Source organism: Phalaenopsis equestris, unplaced genomic scaffold (genome assembly GCF_001263595.1).
Source record: "Phalaenopsis equestris unplaced genomic scaffold, ASM126359v1 Scaffold001226, whole genome shotgun sequence".
In the NCBI taxonomy this organism is placed as follows: domain Eukaryota; kingdom Viridiplantae; phylum Streptophyta; class Magnoliopsida; order Asparagales; family Orchidaceae; genus Phalaenopsis; species Phalaenopsis equestris.
The window spans coordinates 454,343-472,881 of NW_018165665.1; the positions used below are offsets into that span (position 1 = coordinate 454,343).

The 18,539-nt window shown below is 35.0% G+C and overlaps 1 protein-coding gene across 1 annotated transcript; it reads left to right on the forward strand.

Moving 5' to 3' along the window:
• Positions 1–208: 208 nt before the first annotated feature.
• LOC110033575 (BOI-related E3 ubiquitin-protein ligase 1-like) lies at positions 209–18,481 on the forward strand. Its single transcript, XM_020737607.1, has 5 exons — positions 209–377; positions 867–916; positions 1,023–1,132; positions 11,738–12,096; positions 17,808–18,481. Exons 3-5 carry the CDS (start codon positions 1,027–1,029, stop codon positions 18,342–18,344), a joined length of 1,002 nt encoding a protein of 333 aa, XP_020593266.1. The 5' UTR covers positions 209–377; positions 867–916; positions 1,023–1,026; the 3' UTR covers positions 18,345–18,481.
• The last annotated feature ends 58 nt before the right edge of the window (positions 18,482–18,539 follow it).

Sequence of the window (18,539 nt, forward strand, 5' to 3'; positions counted from 1 at the left end):
GCTAAAATATAATTCCAAGATCATTCTTCCTAAAATTAGCATACTCCGAATGCGCATTTCGTGTTTTGACCGACCCGTGTTAATGAAGCTGATGCCCGTCTGATGAAATAATAATGCTCGGCCTCTGTTTTTTGGAAACAAGACAGTGTTAATTTACACGCAATAGTTATTTTCCAAAATTTTTGTAGAATTTTCTTAAAAGACAATCTTACCCTCCAGCGAAATTCGTGGAGATTATTTTTAGTTCTTCGGGTGCTCCGTAGCAAAATAACGTGATGTTTGGAGTGGCGCTGACAGAGGAGAAGAGAAAGCGCCCCTTCTATCTTCCCTGCGTTATCTGAACTTCGACTAGGATGAGTTTTTGAAGTTATGAAATGGTAATCTGGTTTATGGTCGATAAGCGGCAGGCATAGTTTTTCGTTTTAGGGCATATTTTCTTGTGTTTTGGTTTTAAGGTAACCTGTAGAAGGTATTTGATCGATCTCTGCTGAAGACGAGGCTTTGAATCGATCTCTACTTATTATACTCTTTCATTTCTTTCTTTTATTGTTTATGGATTTGTAGCCTATTCCCTTGCTCCTCTGTCAGATTTGATTTTTCAAATCGATAAGACTCGAGGAAATGATAAAAAAATAAGGGATCTCCAATATATGATTGGAATGTTTTCTGCCCTGGCTTGATAAATTATTAACATTCAATCCCTCTATTTGATTGTTTCCAACTTTTGTTTTGTTTTTGCCATATGTTTGTATCAACATTTTCTTCTTCTAGTTTTTTCTATACTGATTATCTGGCTATGTTATGTAACCATTGCTAATTAAATTCGGTAGCGTTTAACTATGATTATCCTTCTTAATTTTTTGCAGTTATTCTACAAATTGATTGTTGATCTGCAGGCTAATTGCCGAAATTTGTGGTATGAAAATTCTCTTTTCTCCTATTTTGAGTTGATTTCTCTCTGTTTACATGAATTTTCCTATCACTAATCGTGCCATCTGACTGTTTACCTTATGATTATCAAGAAAAATGTTTGTGGGAAATAATACGAGTTCGACTTTCCCCTTCTTCTTGGAGGAGAATCCACAGTACTATGATTCTAATGCATCTACACAGCTCCAGCTATTTGCAAACAGTAAGTAAAGTTTCACAAGTGATTTGCCTGCCAACTTTTTCTTTTATTTCTTTAAATTTTTCTTATTATTGCATTTCTACATGTTTGTCAAACCTTCAAGATAGAGAACAGTAGTCGATTTACCTACCTAAGGAGGATCACTATAAGCCTGAATGCATACCATTTAATTAATTGAATTAACAACGACTGGCAAACCTTATTGAGGTCCCTTGTTTCTTGGCAGGACTGAAGTTTTATTTTAGCATTTCAGTGCATTTAATTTATTTATTTTATGAAAGACTGTATTGTTTTTATGTTCATGTCTGAAACATTACCTTTTCATTAGTAAATATTTTTTATTTTTTATTTTTGCTGCGTGCTTAACTTGGTTTTAGTTCTCTTTTTAATCTCTTAGTGAGTCTGCCCAGATAAGATACCTACCATTATATTTTCCTTTTGTTTAACTTAATGATAAAAATTATGTTTCAGTGAGGTCAAGTCTTTGAAGGATATTTTTTTGGAAGATTTACATACATACCACTCAATTCCCATGTATTTACATATCTAACACCTAACCTTCAATTTTTGCATACACGCCACTCTACCTATGCATGAAAAGCGTATTTCACTTCTTAAAAGTTAAAATATTTGTATTTTAGATGTGAGATGACTGATTTGGGTTGTATAAATGTATAAAATAAATTTTAGGTATTATACATGTAAATAGTAAATACATAGGATTTGGGTGACATGTATGTAAATACCCCTTTTGTTTCCTAAGGGAGCACAATATACGCATTGTGGATCGTTAGACTTTTGGATTTACAAGTTTGATGAACCAACTCTAGGCGAAAATCTACATGTCATATTGGATACATCAATTGACACACTTCTTGAAGTAATAAAAAAGAAAAAAGAAAAAAAAGAAAAAAAAAAAACTTGTGGCATATATAAACTTTAGTCTAAATGCAGGCATGCCATATGTCCAGTATGATCATTTAATAAGCATTCCTTATATAGGGTGTGTATTTACACCTCTTACATATTTAGTGGTATATGCAAATAACAGTTAATCTAAAATGGAATGCATCCAGTTTCCTTCATTAAAAGACTGGCGCTCAACACATTGATTATTCTTAACATTAATGGTAAGTAGCATATTCTGCCAAATTAAATATTTAGCGGGATATTATGCTAAATTTATTTATTTTTTAAATAAAATACAACATGTGCCTATGTAGGAGGTTTGGCAGACTTCTATTAGTTTATTAAATAAAATAAAATAATGCAATATCCTTCTTATGGCTTACAACATGGTTTGGTCCGCCTGTTCTTCTTCTATTTGCAATCTAGATATATAAAAAAATTGAATATGTATGTTAAATGCATTGAAATATATCTATAATAAGATTATTAGGAATTGACTTGAGTTGCTTGAACAACAGTAGAGTTAAAAGCTATACATCAACATGAGACAGGAGCATGATACATTACGTCGAGTTAATTATATAACATAATTCTAAAAGTAGGAGATGACATGCAGTGAATGTGATATTCTTTTTTATAAATAATTAATTTGGAATGTATAATTAAAACATCTAATGCACATAATTGCTCTTAAACCATCACACAATTAACTTTGGTTTAAAAACCAGCACTGCTTAGCATTAATTTAATGCAGAAATTCTAAACCTTTATTTTTACATAGATAATGAAAATATACTTTTTGCTTGATGATGAAAATAACTTAAGATTAGTAGATTATGCATGGAAAATTGCTAAACCTTTATTATTGAAAAGCAACGTCAAGATTTTATTTTTATTTATTTTATGTTTGCAAAAAGTGCTTCGAAAAATTTGATGTGGAATAAATTTTTAAATATAAATAAATTTTTTTATGTTAAGGAAAAAAGAAAGAATCATAAAAAGTAACATTGGTTTAAATAAGATTACATTTCACCATTTCATGAATTAATTAATCTTGAACTAAATGCCAACATTATCATTAAGTATTTGACATGATTTTAATAATCTACCATCTATATAAAATATCAAAAGAAAAAAATGAGTGCAATGTCTTAATAAGTTTGAACACATCGATGTAGCATGAATTTTATTCGATAAACTCAACATGTGACAACTATCAGCCGCCCAACCAAAAACTATGTTTCTTTTCCAAGCTAACTCATGATTTAATCTTATTTTTGAAATAAAGCACATTTGATGCAATTGATGTGCTTGCTAATATAGGTGGCATGGGGCTAGGCAATAGTTGCACCATAAAGGGATGTGTTGAAACATTATTTGAGTTTATTGTTGGTGGATGAATGACATAGATCCTCCAAGATCTCTAACAATACATATGTTATATGTTTAATAGCATGCAACTGTATGTTGATATAACACGCGTATGTCTTGTGTCTCTTGTTCTATGGTCATCAAATTTTGATGCAGTTAGACCGGAATCTTATGCTTTAGCCATTGCAATTGCCAAAGCTCTGCCAACCCAACTGCTTGCATCCTTAATGTTCCAATTAAGAACTAACAGATCTCTTTCCCAACGTCCAAGAAAAAAACAATGAACAACTTGACTATTTTGATGTGAATTTGCGGAACTCCAATGATAGAGAAAGAAGTAATGTGTAGAAAGGAGGGCACATTATGTTACATTGGTGCCTATCCCTAATGGCAATATTGTCTTTTGTACTAGTAAGGGAAATTTAGTCTTTTATTATTATTATTGTTGTTGTTATTGTTGTTGTTGTTGCTGTTGGGTCTAAATGACTTATGATGTTTAGGGCTAGGTTTATGCTTGAGATTAAGTCTTGTATCTTAGGTTTAGGATTCCTACCATTTGAATTGTAGGAATTGGGAGAGATCGCTTAACTCTTGAATTTTATGTGTTTATCTTTTATATTTGTGTGAATTATTAGTGTTTTTTTGCTTTGATTTGGTGTTCGAAAAATATAATTTGCATTTTCCCTAATTTTTTTGAAAAAATGTGTTGATTTTGACATAAGATCGTATTAAATTATTATCATAGTAAGTTTTATGTGTCAGATTGTGGATCGAGAAGCAAAGGATGGGATAATGACATTCAGGCGAGTTGCAAGAGCCACAGATCTGACATACAATGATGGAACCAGTGATAGGAAAGCATCCTCGTCGTTCGGGAAGCTGCGTATAGAGACTTGAAACTTCGTCTTCGTTCTCTTCAGCTGGAAGGGCAAAGGGGCGATGTGAACGTGGCGTGCAATCGAACAAGCGGAATGCATCAACAAGATCGCGATGCCCAATCCTTGGTATCGAATGGATTAGATGCGCCTTTCTCCTTTTGCTGCGTCCGAACGATTCTGACATAGTTAGAGCTTGCTGAGCAGGTAACATAGCGGTGTACAAGAGTTCCACGCTGTTTTGATCGAAAACAAGAATTGGTATCGTGGCGTAAATGAGTTCTACGCTGAACCTGCATACAAGAATATGGATCATGGTGTTTGGAGTTTTGCGCAGTGTGCAGAGTTTCGCGCGACTTGCAAGGGCTAAACCGTATACTAGAATTCAGTGTTTGTGGCATCCAGAATTCTGGGCACGTTGAAATCGCATAGAAATTCCGAAGCTCAAGCTCATGATTTCAGTTTAAAGGAGTTCCGAAACTGTACAATGAGTAATGACAGCCAAGAAAATATATGATTTAGAGAAAAAATAGAGGAAGAGAAGTGTCAACATAAATTTAGGAAGGAAGAAATATTCTTTATCATAGATGATAGGTTTTTTTCTCCGGAAACTGAATGGAGGGCCATCTGGAGAGGTTACCTTCCATTGAGAACCGAATGAAGGATCAATTTGATAGTCTTGAGGAGATGATAAAGAGGCTCATTGAGATGCAATTCAATACCCCACCAGTGGCTCCATTTGCAAACCCTAACAAAAGGTTAATCCGAGAATCTGTGGTCAGATCGAAAGGGAAATTGATTGAATATGAGGAACATGAGGACAAAAACATCCACCATCACGAACTTCCCCTAGGACTCCGATGGAGTTGAATTAGAGATTTAGGGTCAGTTTGGGGCAGCTGCAGCTCATCCAACTCATCCAAATAAGCAGTTTATCCTGATAAATTGCAGATCAACATCTTATCCTGATAAACTGACTGGCTGTTTGTGAACTTATTCAAAACAATTGATTTGCAGCTGTTTGTGGATAAATGACAATTCTGCCCCTGTTAAGTAATGTTGTTTGTAACAGAACTGCCTTGACAATATATTCAATACTGCAGAAGCAGAAGCAGAAGCAGATGAGTAAATTCTATTTTTGAGAGTGTATCTATGTTTTGAATCTTCTTATTTTTTTATCCCTAAAAGCATCCCTAACCCTAAAAGCCTCATCAGAACACTTTCATCATGCTTAATGAGCTAGACACAGTTTTTCATTATAATATATAAGATTGTAGATCAAAGATACAATTTGACGTGGCATTGGTCATTGGAAACTAATGGTTGTTTAGCCATTGTGCAGATGTTATGAAGAAGATTTGGTGCAACTTTAAGCCAGAAAATACTTTTTGGATGCATACAAACAATTAGGAATTATAAATCTGATCAATACAAAATTTATTAGAATTTGAACTGACCATACATAAGATTAGAAACCATATATATAACGTTCAGTTGGCAAATTTTCTAATTTTACAAGCCAATTCTTATATATTCACATACCTAACATCTAAACTTCTCTTTCTTTTTTAAACCATTATACCACCAAAATCTTTTATATTACAATAGCAATACCATCATCTAAATTTTAAAAAGAGAAATAAACTCATTCAAGCATAAACAAGGTGATATGTAAAATATAAAGTTTTGGGTGTTATATATGTAAATTCATAGGAATTGAGTGGTATGTATGCCCGATCATTCTTAAAAATCGGTCTTTTTCATAAGCCAATGTCTTTTTTCATAAATCAATGACTTTTATCCCTTTGGATAAACCAATTTTGAGCAAATATAAATTAAAGTTTTAGGTGTTATATATGCAAATCATTGTATTGCAGTTCTTGCCAACAACTTACAAGAATTAAATGTAAAACAAATTTGTAGAGTCCTGGTTGTCTGCATGAGGACCTTCCAAGAATTCCTTGCCACATTAGTCTGGGCATATCATCATAGCCCCCAAAAAAAAATGATTAATAGAGAAATAAATGTAAAATAAATCTGCAGGATATAAAAATAGCCAATGCATCAACAATAGCCAACATTGGTTCCCAAGTCCCATATGAATTGCTCGTTAACAGGATATAAAAGAAAGCATTACAATCCTTGCATTAACAAGTATTGCAGGTCTTTCCAACAACTTCTACTTGACAAATCTTGGTTTGAGTACAAATATATACATATAAAAGCAGCAAGGAACGACAGTAAAAAAAATGTTTTTAATTAAAAATAATACATTAATAAATCTTATAAATTTTTAATAAACAATGTTAAAATATGAATATCAAAACATAATAATTCTGTAACTCTCATAATTCCAACAGCGCTACTGAGCCAAAAATAATAAAAAATAAATTCCAAAAAAAAAGGATAAACAAAACTTCCCTTCTCTGGAGTAAAAGGATCATCATAATCTCAACAAGGCAAAGAAAAACAGAGGAAATCTTACTCATCCTCCACTGCTACCAACCTCTGCTTCATTCTCAGTTGATGGAACGACGTAGTTCCCTGAGAAACAAGCATCACAGAAACTCGGCGCCTCCTCACCAAGCAAGCTTCTAAAGACTCGTAAACCACGCTAGGGCGAGACGTGCTCGGCAGTAGGAGAAGGCGAGACTCCCGTGAGAGCTAGGGCACGGCGAACCGTATTCGACATTGCCAGCGAAACGAGGGTAGAATTGCCAACAGGAGCGTAGCGAAATGAGTGCAGGCTTTGTGCAGGTTGTCCTCTTAGTGAGCTTGAGATCGGCGAGGGAGGAGACGGAGAGAGATCGGCGAAAGAGGAGACGGAGAGAAGGGCACAGAAGTAAAATTTCGCTCGAACGCAAATTCAAGACGCGAGATGCGGGGTCAATTTCGCATCCCCGTCTATTAAGGATCCTGAATGACGTTTCAGTAAAAGCAATTCCAACGCAAAAAACAAACGGGGCGGCAGCGTTTTCAAAACGCCACCGTAGCGGAAAAGCTGCCTCAAACACACCCTTATGATAGAGGGGGTTGGGTCGATACATTGATGAGGGTTTATGCAAGGGGTTTAGAGGAGTATGAAGATAGAAGGAGAGAAACCAGATTGGGGTATGACTATGACCGAATGAGGGAATTTCACCCGAAATATATGAGGGAAAACATCGGAGGGAGAAGAAGTTGGGTTGGTGAATCTAGCATTAGGAAGTTGAAGATGTTGATCTTTGAGGGGGAAGACGCACATGGGAGGGTGTATCAAGTAGAGTTATACTTCACAGTGAATGGACTAACTAGGGAGAAGAAACTCATAGATACCAGGTTATGTTTGGAGGGGAAGTTCCTAACATGGTTTCAATGGAGAGAGGCTAGATACCCGATCCGTTCGTGGGAAGAATTTAAGATTTGTTTGTTGAAATATTTTTGAGTCATTCAGGAATGTGACCTATACGAGCAATTCTATGTCATGAATCAGGAGGAAATTGTCATGGAATATAGAGAGAGATTCGAGCTTTAATCAGGACGACTAAAGGGGATTCTAAAGCTAGATTGAAGGAAAATTTCATAAAGGGGCTAAAGCTCGACATATGGGCATCATTCAGCCTATTGAGACCGTGAGGATTAAGGAGATGATGGAGCTAGCTCAGATGATGGAGGACAAGGGCCAGATGGAGAAGGCCAGCAGGAGCAACACACATTGAGCGTCGCACCAAATTGTTACTACCATGACGATATAAAAGCTCAAACAATAGAAGTCTAGAGGGAGGTTGCATAGGATAGGATTAATGGGTTACGATCGAGAGCAACACTCAAACGCCTTACAGAGACAGAGATTCAGGAGAAGCGAGTCAAAGAGTTATGTTTTCAGTGTGATGAGAGTTCACCCAGGACACTGTTGCAAGGATCGAAAATTACAAGTTCTTGTAGTGCATGCGAGAAGGTAGAGGGTGAAGAAATAAAGGCAGCCGTGGTGGAGGAAGAGGAACCCTCACTTTTTTTCTACCTTGAGGACAAGATGTCTTTTGTATGTCGGTGCCTAAACTAAGGGCAATTTTATCTTTTGTACGCCTAAGGACAATTTAGTCTTTTATTATTATTGTTGTTGGGTATAAATAGACTTATTATATTTAGGGTTAGGTTTATGCATGAGATTGAGTTTTGTGTCTTAGGTTTAGGGTTTCAGAGAGATTTCCTACCTCTCAAATTGTGGGAATCGGGAGAGATTGCCTAACTCTTGATTTATACGTGCTCATCTTTTGTATTCATATGAGTTATTAGTGTTGTATAGCTTTGATTTGGTGTTCAGGAAATAAAATTTGTGTTTGCCCTAATTTGTGAAAAAACGTGCTGATTTTGACGTCGGATTATATCACATTATTACTGATTAATGCTTTCATCCCCAAGATTGAAGAATATTTATTGCATGATTTGGCATGGGGAGGGGATGTGCTAAGTGATAACAATTTCTTACAATGGCTATGGAAAATTTGTGGAAATAATTCAACATTATATTTCTTCAAAGATAGGTGGCTAGGTGATACGATGAAACCACTTTTAAGTTTGGATTAGAGCTCAAAATTGAGCCACATGCATATTTTTCGCATCTATGTATAAAATGATTATTAAACTGCATTTGTTGAGATCTATTGAGCCCCTTGTATATTGTGTCGTATCAAGTAGCTCCGTCCATGTCCATGTCTCAGTGGGTAGCCTCATTTGAACGAATTGTGGTTTAGCAAGTTTACAAAAAAGGTCCAGCCATACCCAAATTTCTTGTACTGGTGAACCGTGAAATGAATGGATTTAATTCAGTTCTCAACCATTTCTGATCATATATTGCAGTTAATTACGTTTTTGCAGCATTAATGAGTTATAGATGACCAGTGCTGCTTGCTTATTGATTCTAAACAGCAAATTGAAAGAACATTGTTTTGATCCAATTAAAATGATTTGCTTATTAAATATAAAATTATAAGATTTAGTCTAACTTATCTGGACTCGAGAGGATTTAGCTTTCAAAGTTGGCTTTTCTAAGGCTAACTGTCGTTGCCTGAGTTTGGATGTCTTTATTTGGGTGAATTAGGGTTTGAATCTCTTCACGAAAGGCATAGTAGGGATATCTATACGTTGGTTGGGTTGAATTGGACGTAGAGTAGGAATTATGGCAACAAAGAAAGTTGGCTTTTCTAAGGCTAACTGTCGTTGCCTGAGTTTGGATGTCTTTATTTGGGTGAATTAGGGTTTGAATCTCTTCACGAAAGGCATAGTAGGGATATCTATACGTTGGTTGGGTTGAATTGGACGTAGAGTAGGAATTATGGCAACAAAGAGGTTGGCCTAGGTCAAGGCCCTGTCCAACCCGAGAACAATTTTTTCCTGCTACGACTTTTGGTGTAGAAAAATTGGTTAGTGCTAGGCCTTGGAATCACTTGGAAGTGTTAAAGGAGCAAGCCTTGATGTACTCCATAGAATTTTAAAAATTTTCAAGGATATCTAGTAATTTTTTCATATTTTTCAAGAGATTTTTCTGCAAAAATGTAGTCTAGTCATTACAAAATAATTAGGTTTGGGTTTTTGGGAAGAGAATGCTACTATTGTTGGGTGTCGAGTCTCGGATGCAAAAAGTGGAAGGTTGTGTTAGGTAGTCAATAGTCAGCATAAAAATTCTTTCAAAAAATTATGACATGAATCATTTAAATTATTGTTCTTAATTTATTAGAATTAAATGAAAATATGACACTCAATAAGACACAATCGAGAAAAAATGATTCATCGAGGTGACCCCACTTCGTGGGACAGGCTATTTGTTGTTGTTTTTGGGTTTTGGGGAGTGATCGAAGTACCTATATGTGGGAGATGATTTGGAGTTTTTTTTGAGGTTTTTTAAGGCGTTTAAGGCCACCAATTGACCTCTAGAACAAAACTAGGTTTTGTAGTAGGAAAGCCTTGGCTGATAGCCTTAATTTGGTGAGGGTTGGAATTGTGAAAAAAATTACCGGAAAAATCACAATTTGGCAGAGTTACAATGGTCAGGGAGAGGAACAATTTGGAATTATAGGAAATATTAAAAAAAAAGTATATAACCTAATCGCTTACCTAACTGACTTGTGGGATGAGATCATTAAATCTTCTTCAAGGGTAAGGCCTGCTACTAAGCTATATTCCATGAGTTCTCTCAATCAAATTTTTATCACACCAAGATAAAGTTTTTTTTTTTTTAACTTTAGCCAAACACAATGGTTTTTACGAAGAGATTATTCAAATGATAGAAGAAAGAGAGAGGGAGAGGGGGGCCGACCCTTTGTATAATTGCCATAATCACGCTCGAACAATGAGTTTTGCTCGATCACCCTAGCAAATGCACATTTTCAGTATCCTTTTAATTTAACAAATGTTTTACTATTATTTTTACAAATACATAATTTTTAAGTAAGACATAAGCCTAAACAACAGTTACAACAATCACAATAGTTACTACAATCATACCTTTATTGAGCTCCATATTCTTGTTCTGAGGTCTACTGGTTGGTCCTTTACTTCTTGCATGATAAAAGAACAACTGAGAAATATTAGGATTATATAATAAAAACAAGGAATGTATAAGGCCCCTTGTGTAACCAGCATAACCACCCTTCAACAAAGAGTGTTTGACGGGCCACACTTGCAAATGCACATTTTCAAAGCATTTTCAATTACTTGAATGAATTAGAACTAATATTACAAACACATAATTTTTAACATATAATCTCACACAATTTTTACCACACTCATAAAATAAGAACTCTCGACTTCATTTTCACCATTATCATAAGACCTTTATTAAGCATTATCTCCTTGCTTTGAGCCCTAGCGGTTGGTCATTTCCTTCTTTCATTAGCATCTTGTGCTGCATCTTAGCGTTGAGTGGTTGTTGGCTGCATAATGTAGAAGATGCTATCAGGATACCCTAGATATGATTAGTCTATCATGGATGCTACTATATACTCGTTATTCTTTTTTATTGTAGTATATGGCTTATTTCAGTATCCATAATGGATGTTACTCTGTATTGGGCCTATTTATAAGATGACTTCTACCGACCAGAGCAAGGGTTTATCTACATATTGAACAATGCTTGATGCAGTGTCTCTTGTTATTTGGGCGATCCAAATTTGGCATTTTCTATTGTTCTTGCTTTTCTCTTCGTTGATGCTTTCTAGTTTTATAATGATTATTTAATTTGTATCTAAATCTTGTATTCATGATATTATTGTTTCTCGGCCATTTTTGGGTGAAATACTTTTGCAATATCTTTATATGTTTATTTTGTTGAACTCATCTAATATTTGAAAATTTTGCTTTCTCGGTTTTGCCTTACCTTATGTTATGACTAAAGCTTTTTATTTATTTTATCAACACATTAATCATTTTTAAATGATCTTTTATTTATTTTTTTCTCACCGAATCCCTATTTCAGTTTCTTCTGTTTGCGATGCTGATCAGCTGAGAAATGTTGCGCCTGATTTTAATGATGTCTCCGCCTTAAAACTACCAAACAAAAGAAGCTCCGAGTCAGTAGAAATGACTAGGCAGAACAACATACAGATTTCTTTGAATAATCTCTTTTACAACAAAGCTGATAAGCCTGAAAGCATTCCCGATGTGAATACTGTGTCCACTGGTCTAAGACTGTCCTATGATGACGACGATCATCTTTCCTCGGTTACAACGGCGAGTGGGAGCATGCCATCACTGCCCCTTTCAACTATTCTCAATAAATTAGGCCCTGAGATCGAGCATCAAACAGAAGAATTCAACCGTTACCTGAGAATGCAGGTGCTTTAATTATTGGCATTTTTAAATTTGTCTTTTTTTCCATGCACAAGTAAAAACTTCCATAGTTGTAGGTGATGTCATTTTACTTCCTTATCTAATTGCACCGACATCATTGCATTGGTTTAAATTTAGTTTTTACGGGTTATACATCTTGCAAAAATTAGTTTTTGAAGCAATCAAGAAAATCTTAAGAAAACGAGTGGTTTAAAATTAGTAAGATAAATATTAAATTTATGATTTACAGCACAGTAGATGTAAAATTTGTAATTGTTCGTAATATTGCTGAATATGAATTGATAACTAGGTGTGATAATTTTAAAAATATTGGGTATTTTGCCACGAAGAATGTACATGAAGATATAACATGATCCTAAGTTGAAATGTAGAAATGCTTCACGGGTGTCATATGACAAGAAAATATCATGGAATTTTAAAGATTAAATTTATAAAACTATAATAAAGTTAGGTACATGTGACTTTGGGCCTTGGGTGTTTAAGAAGTGGCTCATAAGCAAATGGTTGTGACTAGAATATTAAGATGGATGGATATGCAGTAAAACTTTATTCTACAAATATATTTTCGTGGATGGATAGATAAGATACGAATGTGTTAGAGAGTTGTGAGGGAGTGCACCAATTGAAATTAAGGCAAGAAAAAATTGACTTTTTTTGGCTTGTACTATCGAAGTGCTAAAGATATTGAAATGATGATGGTATTTTACACTTTTAGAGTTGAGGCAAAACAAGTGGGGATGGTTGAATTGGCTGTGGAATTTTGGCATCAAGAATGTAGTTATGAATACTTTCTCAACTCAAATACTATATAATGCAATACAAAAATTATAGTAATTAAAAGAATTGAATAATCTGAAGCGGAAGTTATAATTAGACTTACAAAAGTTCAGAAGTAAATGATAGGATGCAGATCATTCTGCAAAGGTGAATTAGAGACATTGGTTGCAGCAAATAAAATTTTCCATCAAGTCAACTTTCATGTAGCTAACCGTTACAGGTATATAAAGACTGGATGGAAAGTTCTCGATTTAGCTAGAATTTATTATTTAGTTATAAAAACTTTCTCGGTTTAAATCCTATATAATGCAATACATATTATAGTAAAAACTATGCACAATGGAAGCAATCAATGATAGAATGCGCGGAAGTTATAGGTATGCTAACTAGATTAGTAATGATGTATCAATATGCTAGATGAGGCATGTTATAATTGAGTCAGCCAAGCTAAAGACAGTATAATCGATGTGCTACTCAACTATAATTACGCACATGTGATCAATTAAGTTGTTCCTACAAATGTAATAACAATACTAAGTTATGACGTTGAATGAGTTATTGAGCTAGTAGTGAGTGATTTAAACTAAAGGCACAATTATAAAAGATAAATACACCAAATTAGCTTATGATTAATTTTATCATTCACAAAATCTAAATTTTAACACATCATAGATGTGAGATGATGTAAATAAATCAGTGCTTAGACTTGTTTAAGTGCAATGATTGAGATTATTAAACTATTTTAGCATAATAACAATGTAATCAAAGTAGATCACCTCATTAACATAAGGGCTATATAAGTGAGTGTGAAACGATAGTAAATCTAATCTGTAGAGAGAATGAGCACAGTTAATATTTATGCTTTTTGGAGAACTAATTGAATTTTTTATTGACATTTAGATTTCTCAATTCGGGCTAATTCATTGGCTTCCAAGAGCAGTGTTCAGCATTTAAAATTCCCTCCAAACCTCTTATAACTGGCTCATATATATATGTATTACAATTAATTGTCATTTTTAAAGCCTTCTAAATATGATTTAGTGAAAGACATTACATAGCCTGCATCACCAAACCCAAGCTATGTAAGTGAGGCTAATATACAAAAGTGAAACTATAGGTTTGAGAGAAAGGTTATTATAAACTTGGTCTCTACATGTGTGAAGGAAGAACATGGGATATATTGAAGTACAAACACGGGTTTTTTTCTACATATGAATTGTTAAAATTACGATTGAACTTAGTGATCTTGATATCGTCAATAATAATAAATGTTTTAGTTTTACCTTCGCATTAATAAATAAGAAGTTGAGGAGACTCTAAAGAAAACTAATGGTGGAAAGTCTGTAGGACCTAATGATATCCCAAATGAAGTGTGAAAATATATAGGATATCTATGAGTTTTTTTTGGCTATACTAAACTTTTTAATATTATTTTAAAAACTAAAAAGTTGCCCAAAGAGTGGAGGAAGAGTATTTTGATCCCTTTTTTAAGAATAAAGTGGATGCACAAGAGTGTGCAAATTATAAAGCAATTAAGTTGATGCTTCACACCTTAAAATTATTGAAGAAGGTAAATGAACATAGATTAAGACATATTACAAAGATTTCTCATAATTAATTTGAATTTGGGCAGGTCACTATGGAAGCTATACATTTATTGGGAGATTTGATGGAGAAGTTTAGAGAGAATAAGAGGATCTACATATGATTTTTATTGATTTAGACAAAACTTACGATAAAGTTCCAAGAGATATCCTTTGGAAAGTTCTAGAGAAGAAAGGTGTTGATATGACTTATATTCAAGTCATTGAAGATATGTATAGTATAACTATTACTTGTGTTCGAATAGGAGGATTGACCAAATAATTTTCAGTTTCAGTTGCATTATATCGAGGATCGGCTTTAAATCCTCAACCTTTTGCTTTAGTTATGGATGCTCTTGCTTGACATTTACAGGAGGATGTAACTTGGTGTATGCTTTTCAGTGATGATATTCTTCTTGTGGATAAGACTAGAGAGAAAGCTCAGGAAAACTTGAATTATGGAGTTCTACATTGGAGTCTATAGGCCTTTGTTTGATTATAACTAAAACTGAATGCATGGAATGTAATTTTAGTAGTAGTAGCTCTAGTGACAGAGTTGTAACTATGGGTGAGGGTGATCAAATTATTAAAATGTGTGAATGCTTTAGATATCTCAGATCTATTGTTCAAAGTGATGGTGATATAGACGGGCATGTTATTAGTAGAATTCAAGTTGGGTTGGTTGAAATGGAGGAATGTTTCGGGCCTATTGTGCGATAGAAAAGTACCGTTTAGACTGAAAGGAAAATTTTTTAAGATGATGGTGAGACCTACAATGCTCTATGACACTGAATGTTGGCCTTTAAAAGAGAAACATAAAACTAAGTTAAGTTAAGTTAAGTTAAGTGTTGCTTAGATGAGAATGATTAGGTGGATGAGTGGCTTTTCACTTAGAGACAAAATGTGAAATGAATATATCAGTGATAGGGTTGGTGTAGCTTCAGTAACGGATAAAATTATAAAGAGTCGTCTTAGATGGATTTGTCACATTAAACATCGACCATCTGATGTTCCAATTAGGAGAGTAGAGGTTTTAGATTCGACTTATCTTAAGAAAGGTAGAGGTGGAACTAGAATGATTTGAACATATTGTATAAATAATGATCGTAATTTATTAGAATCAAATGAAAATATGACACTCAATAGGATGCAATGGAGAAAAAGGATTCATGTAGCTGACCCAACTTAGTGGAATAAAGGCTTGTTGTTGTTATTGTTGTATGAATTGTTGAAATTAGTAGCGTAGGCTTTAAGTATATATTGAGGTGCTCAAAGAGAAAACAAGCAACAATGGTTAGAAGTACATTAATTTGGAATTTAATCAATTACACAACTGCTAGATCAATTTAGGGCCCGTTTGGGGCAGCTTATTGACTGCGGTGGCGGTATGAAAACGTTGTATGGGTGTTTGAGAAGGCGTTCGACGCTGCGATTTCGTGCCACTCTGACGCACTTCCAAAATTTCCTTAATAGCCGAAGAAGCGGGGAAGGGGTCGCGTCCCGCGTTTTCTTCGCGTGTTAGGTGAAAAATTCCTCCGTGCCTCTCTTTGCTCCCGTCGCCCTCCCCGATCTCGCCCTCGCCTCGCCCTCCCCGATCTCGCCCTCGCCTCGACTTTCATTTCGCTGTCATTTCGAGGCTCGATCTCCTCCCTCGCCCTCGCCTCTCCAGCGTTTCATTTCACTGCTATTTCGAGGCTCGGAGGAAGCTCTGATTCCTTCTTTGATTCTCTCGCCTCTTTTCTTCTCGATTTTTCCTCTACTTTCGCTGCGAACCCTAGAATTGGGTTGACTTTCGTGTAGCCTCGAGTTCCTTGCTCTGTATCTTGGTCGGATCAGAAAAAATTGGTGGATCTGTCGAGAATAGGTAAAGACTTTAGTACTTTGTGCTCTTCTGCCTTTAGATTTTTCTTTTTTGTTCGGATCGTCTTGTTGATCTTAGTTTTTCTTGGTGATTCTGAATGTTTTTTTTTTGGAGCTATGGTATTCATGCATGGAATTATTTAAATCTGTTTTTGAGATGGAGCAAAAACTCAATTGTAAAAATATAAGTGATATTTGCTTTTAGATTGTTTTTGAGTTTGAGCAGACTTATAAGATTTGGAATATGCTCGGTCTTTTCTTTAAAATATTTACAATAATTAGATGGACTTGCTTTTGACCTTCAGTAGTGTTCTACGTTTTAGGTGCTTTTTTGATCGTGCTGTAGAATTGAGATAACGAAATAGTGAGCAGTGTAATTTAATTTATGTAATTGATCTGTAATTGTTTGAGAATTTTGTTCTATCTTTTATTTTTCCTATACAGTTCTGTTGCAAACAGTTTAACCAAACAAGGGCAGAATTGTCATTTATCCAACAACAGCTGCCAGTAAGCTGTTCTAAATAAACTGCCCCAAACAATAAACCAGCTTATTCTGATAATCTGCAGATTATCAAATTATAGAATAATCTGCTTATAAATAATCAACAGCTGCCCCAAATAGACCCTCACTCATTACAAAACATTTTAGATTAGTAGAGGCCCATGAAAATTAAGGGAATTTACATACATGGCACAATTCTTATATATTTACATATCTCACACCTAAACTTCCATATTTACATATAAAGCACTTTGATGCTTTAAACCTATGTATGAAAATATGTATTTGACTTTTAAAAAGTGATAGTAGTGCTATTTTTTATTTGATATTAAAAATTGAGTGCTATGAGTATAAATATGAAAGTTTAGCTGTGAGATATGCAATTACATGAGAATTGTGTGCTATGTATGTAAATGCCCCTAAAATTAACTAAAGCATGTGACAGTTTTTGGAGGCTCAATAATAAACAATCTTAGGAATATTTACTTAAGTAGCACACAATTCTTGTGTATTTATTTATCTCACATCTGAACTTTCATATTTTCCTAGATAGGACTTTGGCGCTTTAAGCCTATGCATAAAAATGTGCATTTGACTTCTAAAAAGGGTAAGAGTGCTTGACGTGATATTAAAGAATCGAGTGCTGTGTGTGTGTGTGCGCAAGTCTATGTGTGAGATGAAATATAAATACATAAAAATTACATTGCGACTGTAAAAACTAGTATGTCTGTGTGCTGCCTACCGTGACTTTTTGGTTTTTGGTTGACAGAGTTTGTAAAGACGACCCCTAGGGTCATGGGTTCGATCCCGCCTATGTGCGAGATGGAATTCTTATGCACATGTGATTGACGGGAGATTCGTATAATAGCTTCTGACCAAGCTTTTCAATATATATATACACTATCAGAGATATTAGCCGACTTCATCTTGAAAGCTTATGGTCTTACTGAAATTTTTTCATTACATTGCGGCAGGAGGAGCAATTTGTAAAAGCAGGTAGAGAGATGCTGCAGCGGCATCTGGTCTCCTTCGTGAGCATTATTGAATCAGAATTGTTGAAAAAGCTCCATGACAAAGACCTAGAGATCGAATCAATCAACCGGAAGAATCGAGAGCTCGCCGATCGAATCCGGCTGGCTGCTGCTGAGGCTCAAACATGGCAGCAGCGTGCGAAGTACAACGAATCTATAGTGCACACTCTGCAAAGCAGCCTTCAACAGGTGATGGCTCAAGGTGTTGTTGCTGCTGCAGCTAAGAATGGCAGGGAAGGATGTGGTGACAGTGAAGTTGACTCTGCTTCATCCAGTGGTCTTAATTTTTATAAGGATGGCGGCCATAGTAAGATGCCATTGAAGAGGGCTTGTAAAGCTTGTAGAGAGAGGGAGTCGTGTATGCTTATGCTGCCCTGCAGGCATATGTGCTTGTGTAGGATTTGTGATGGAATAGTTGATGGTTGCCCTATTTGCTTTACTAGGAAGACTGCTAGTGTGGAGGTCAACATGTGGGGATAATGTTAAGTAGAGGGAGTTGCAGGTGGGACTTTCTTTGTTGAGCAGGACTCATGGTTCGTGTTATGTAATTGTGCTACTTTATTTGCCCCTTGGTGGGTTTATATAAATAATCTTTGTTGCTAGAAGCATGCTGAAAATTTGGTGTGAAATTGCCGTGGAGAAACTATATATATATATATATATATATATATAAGC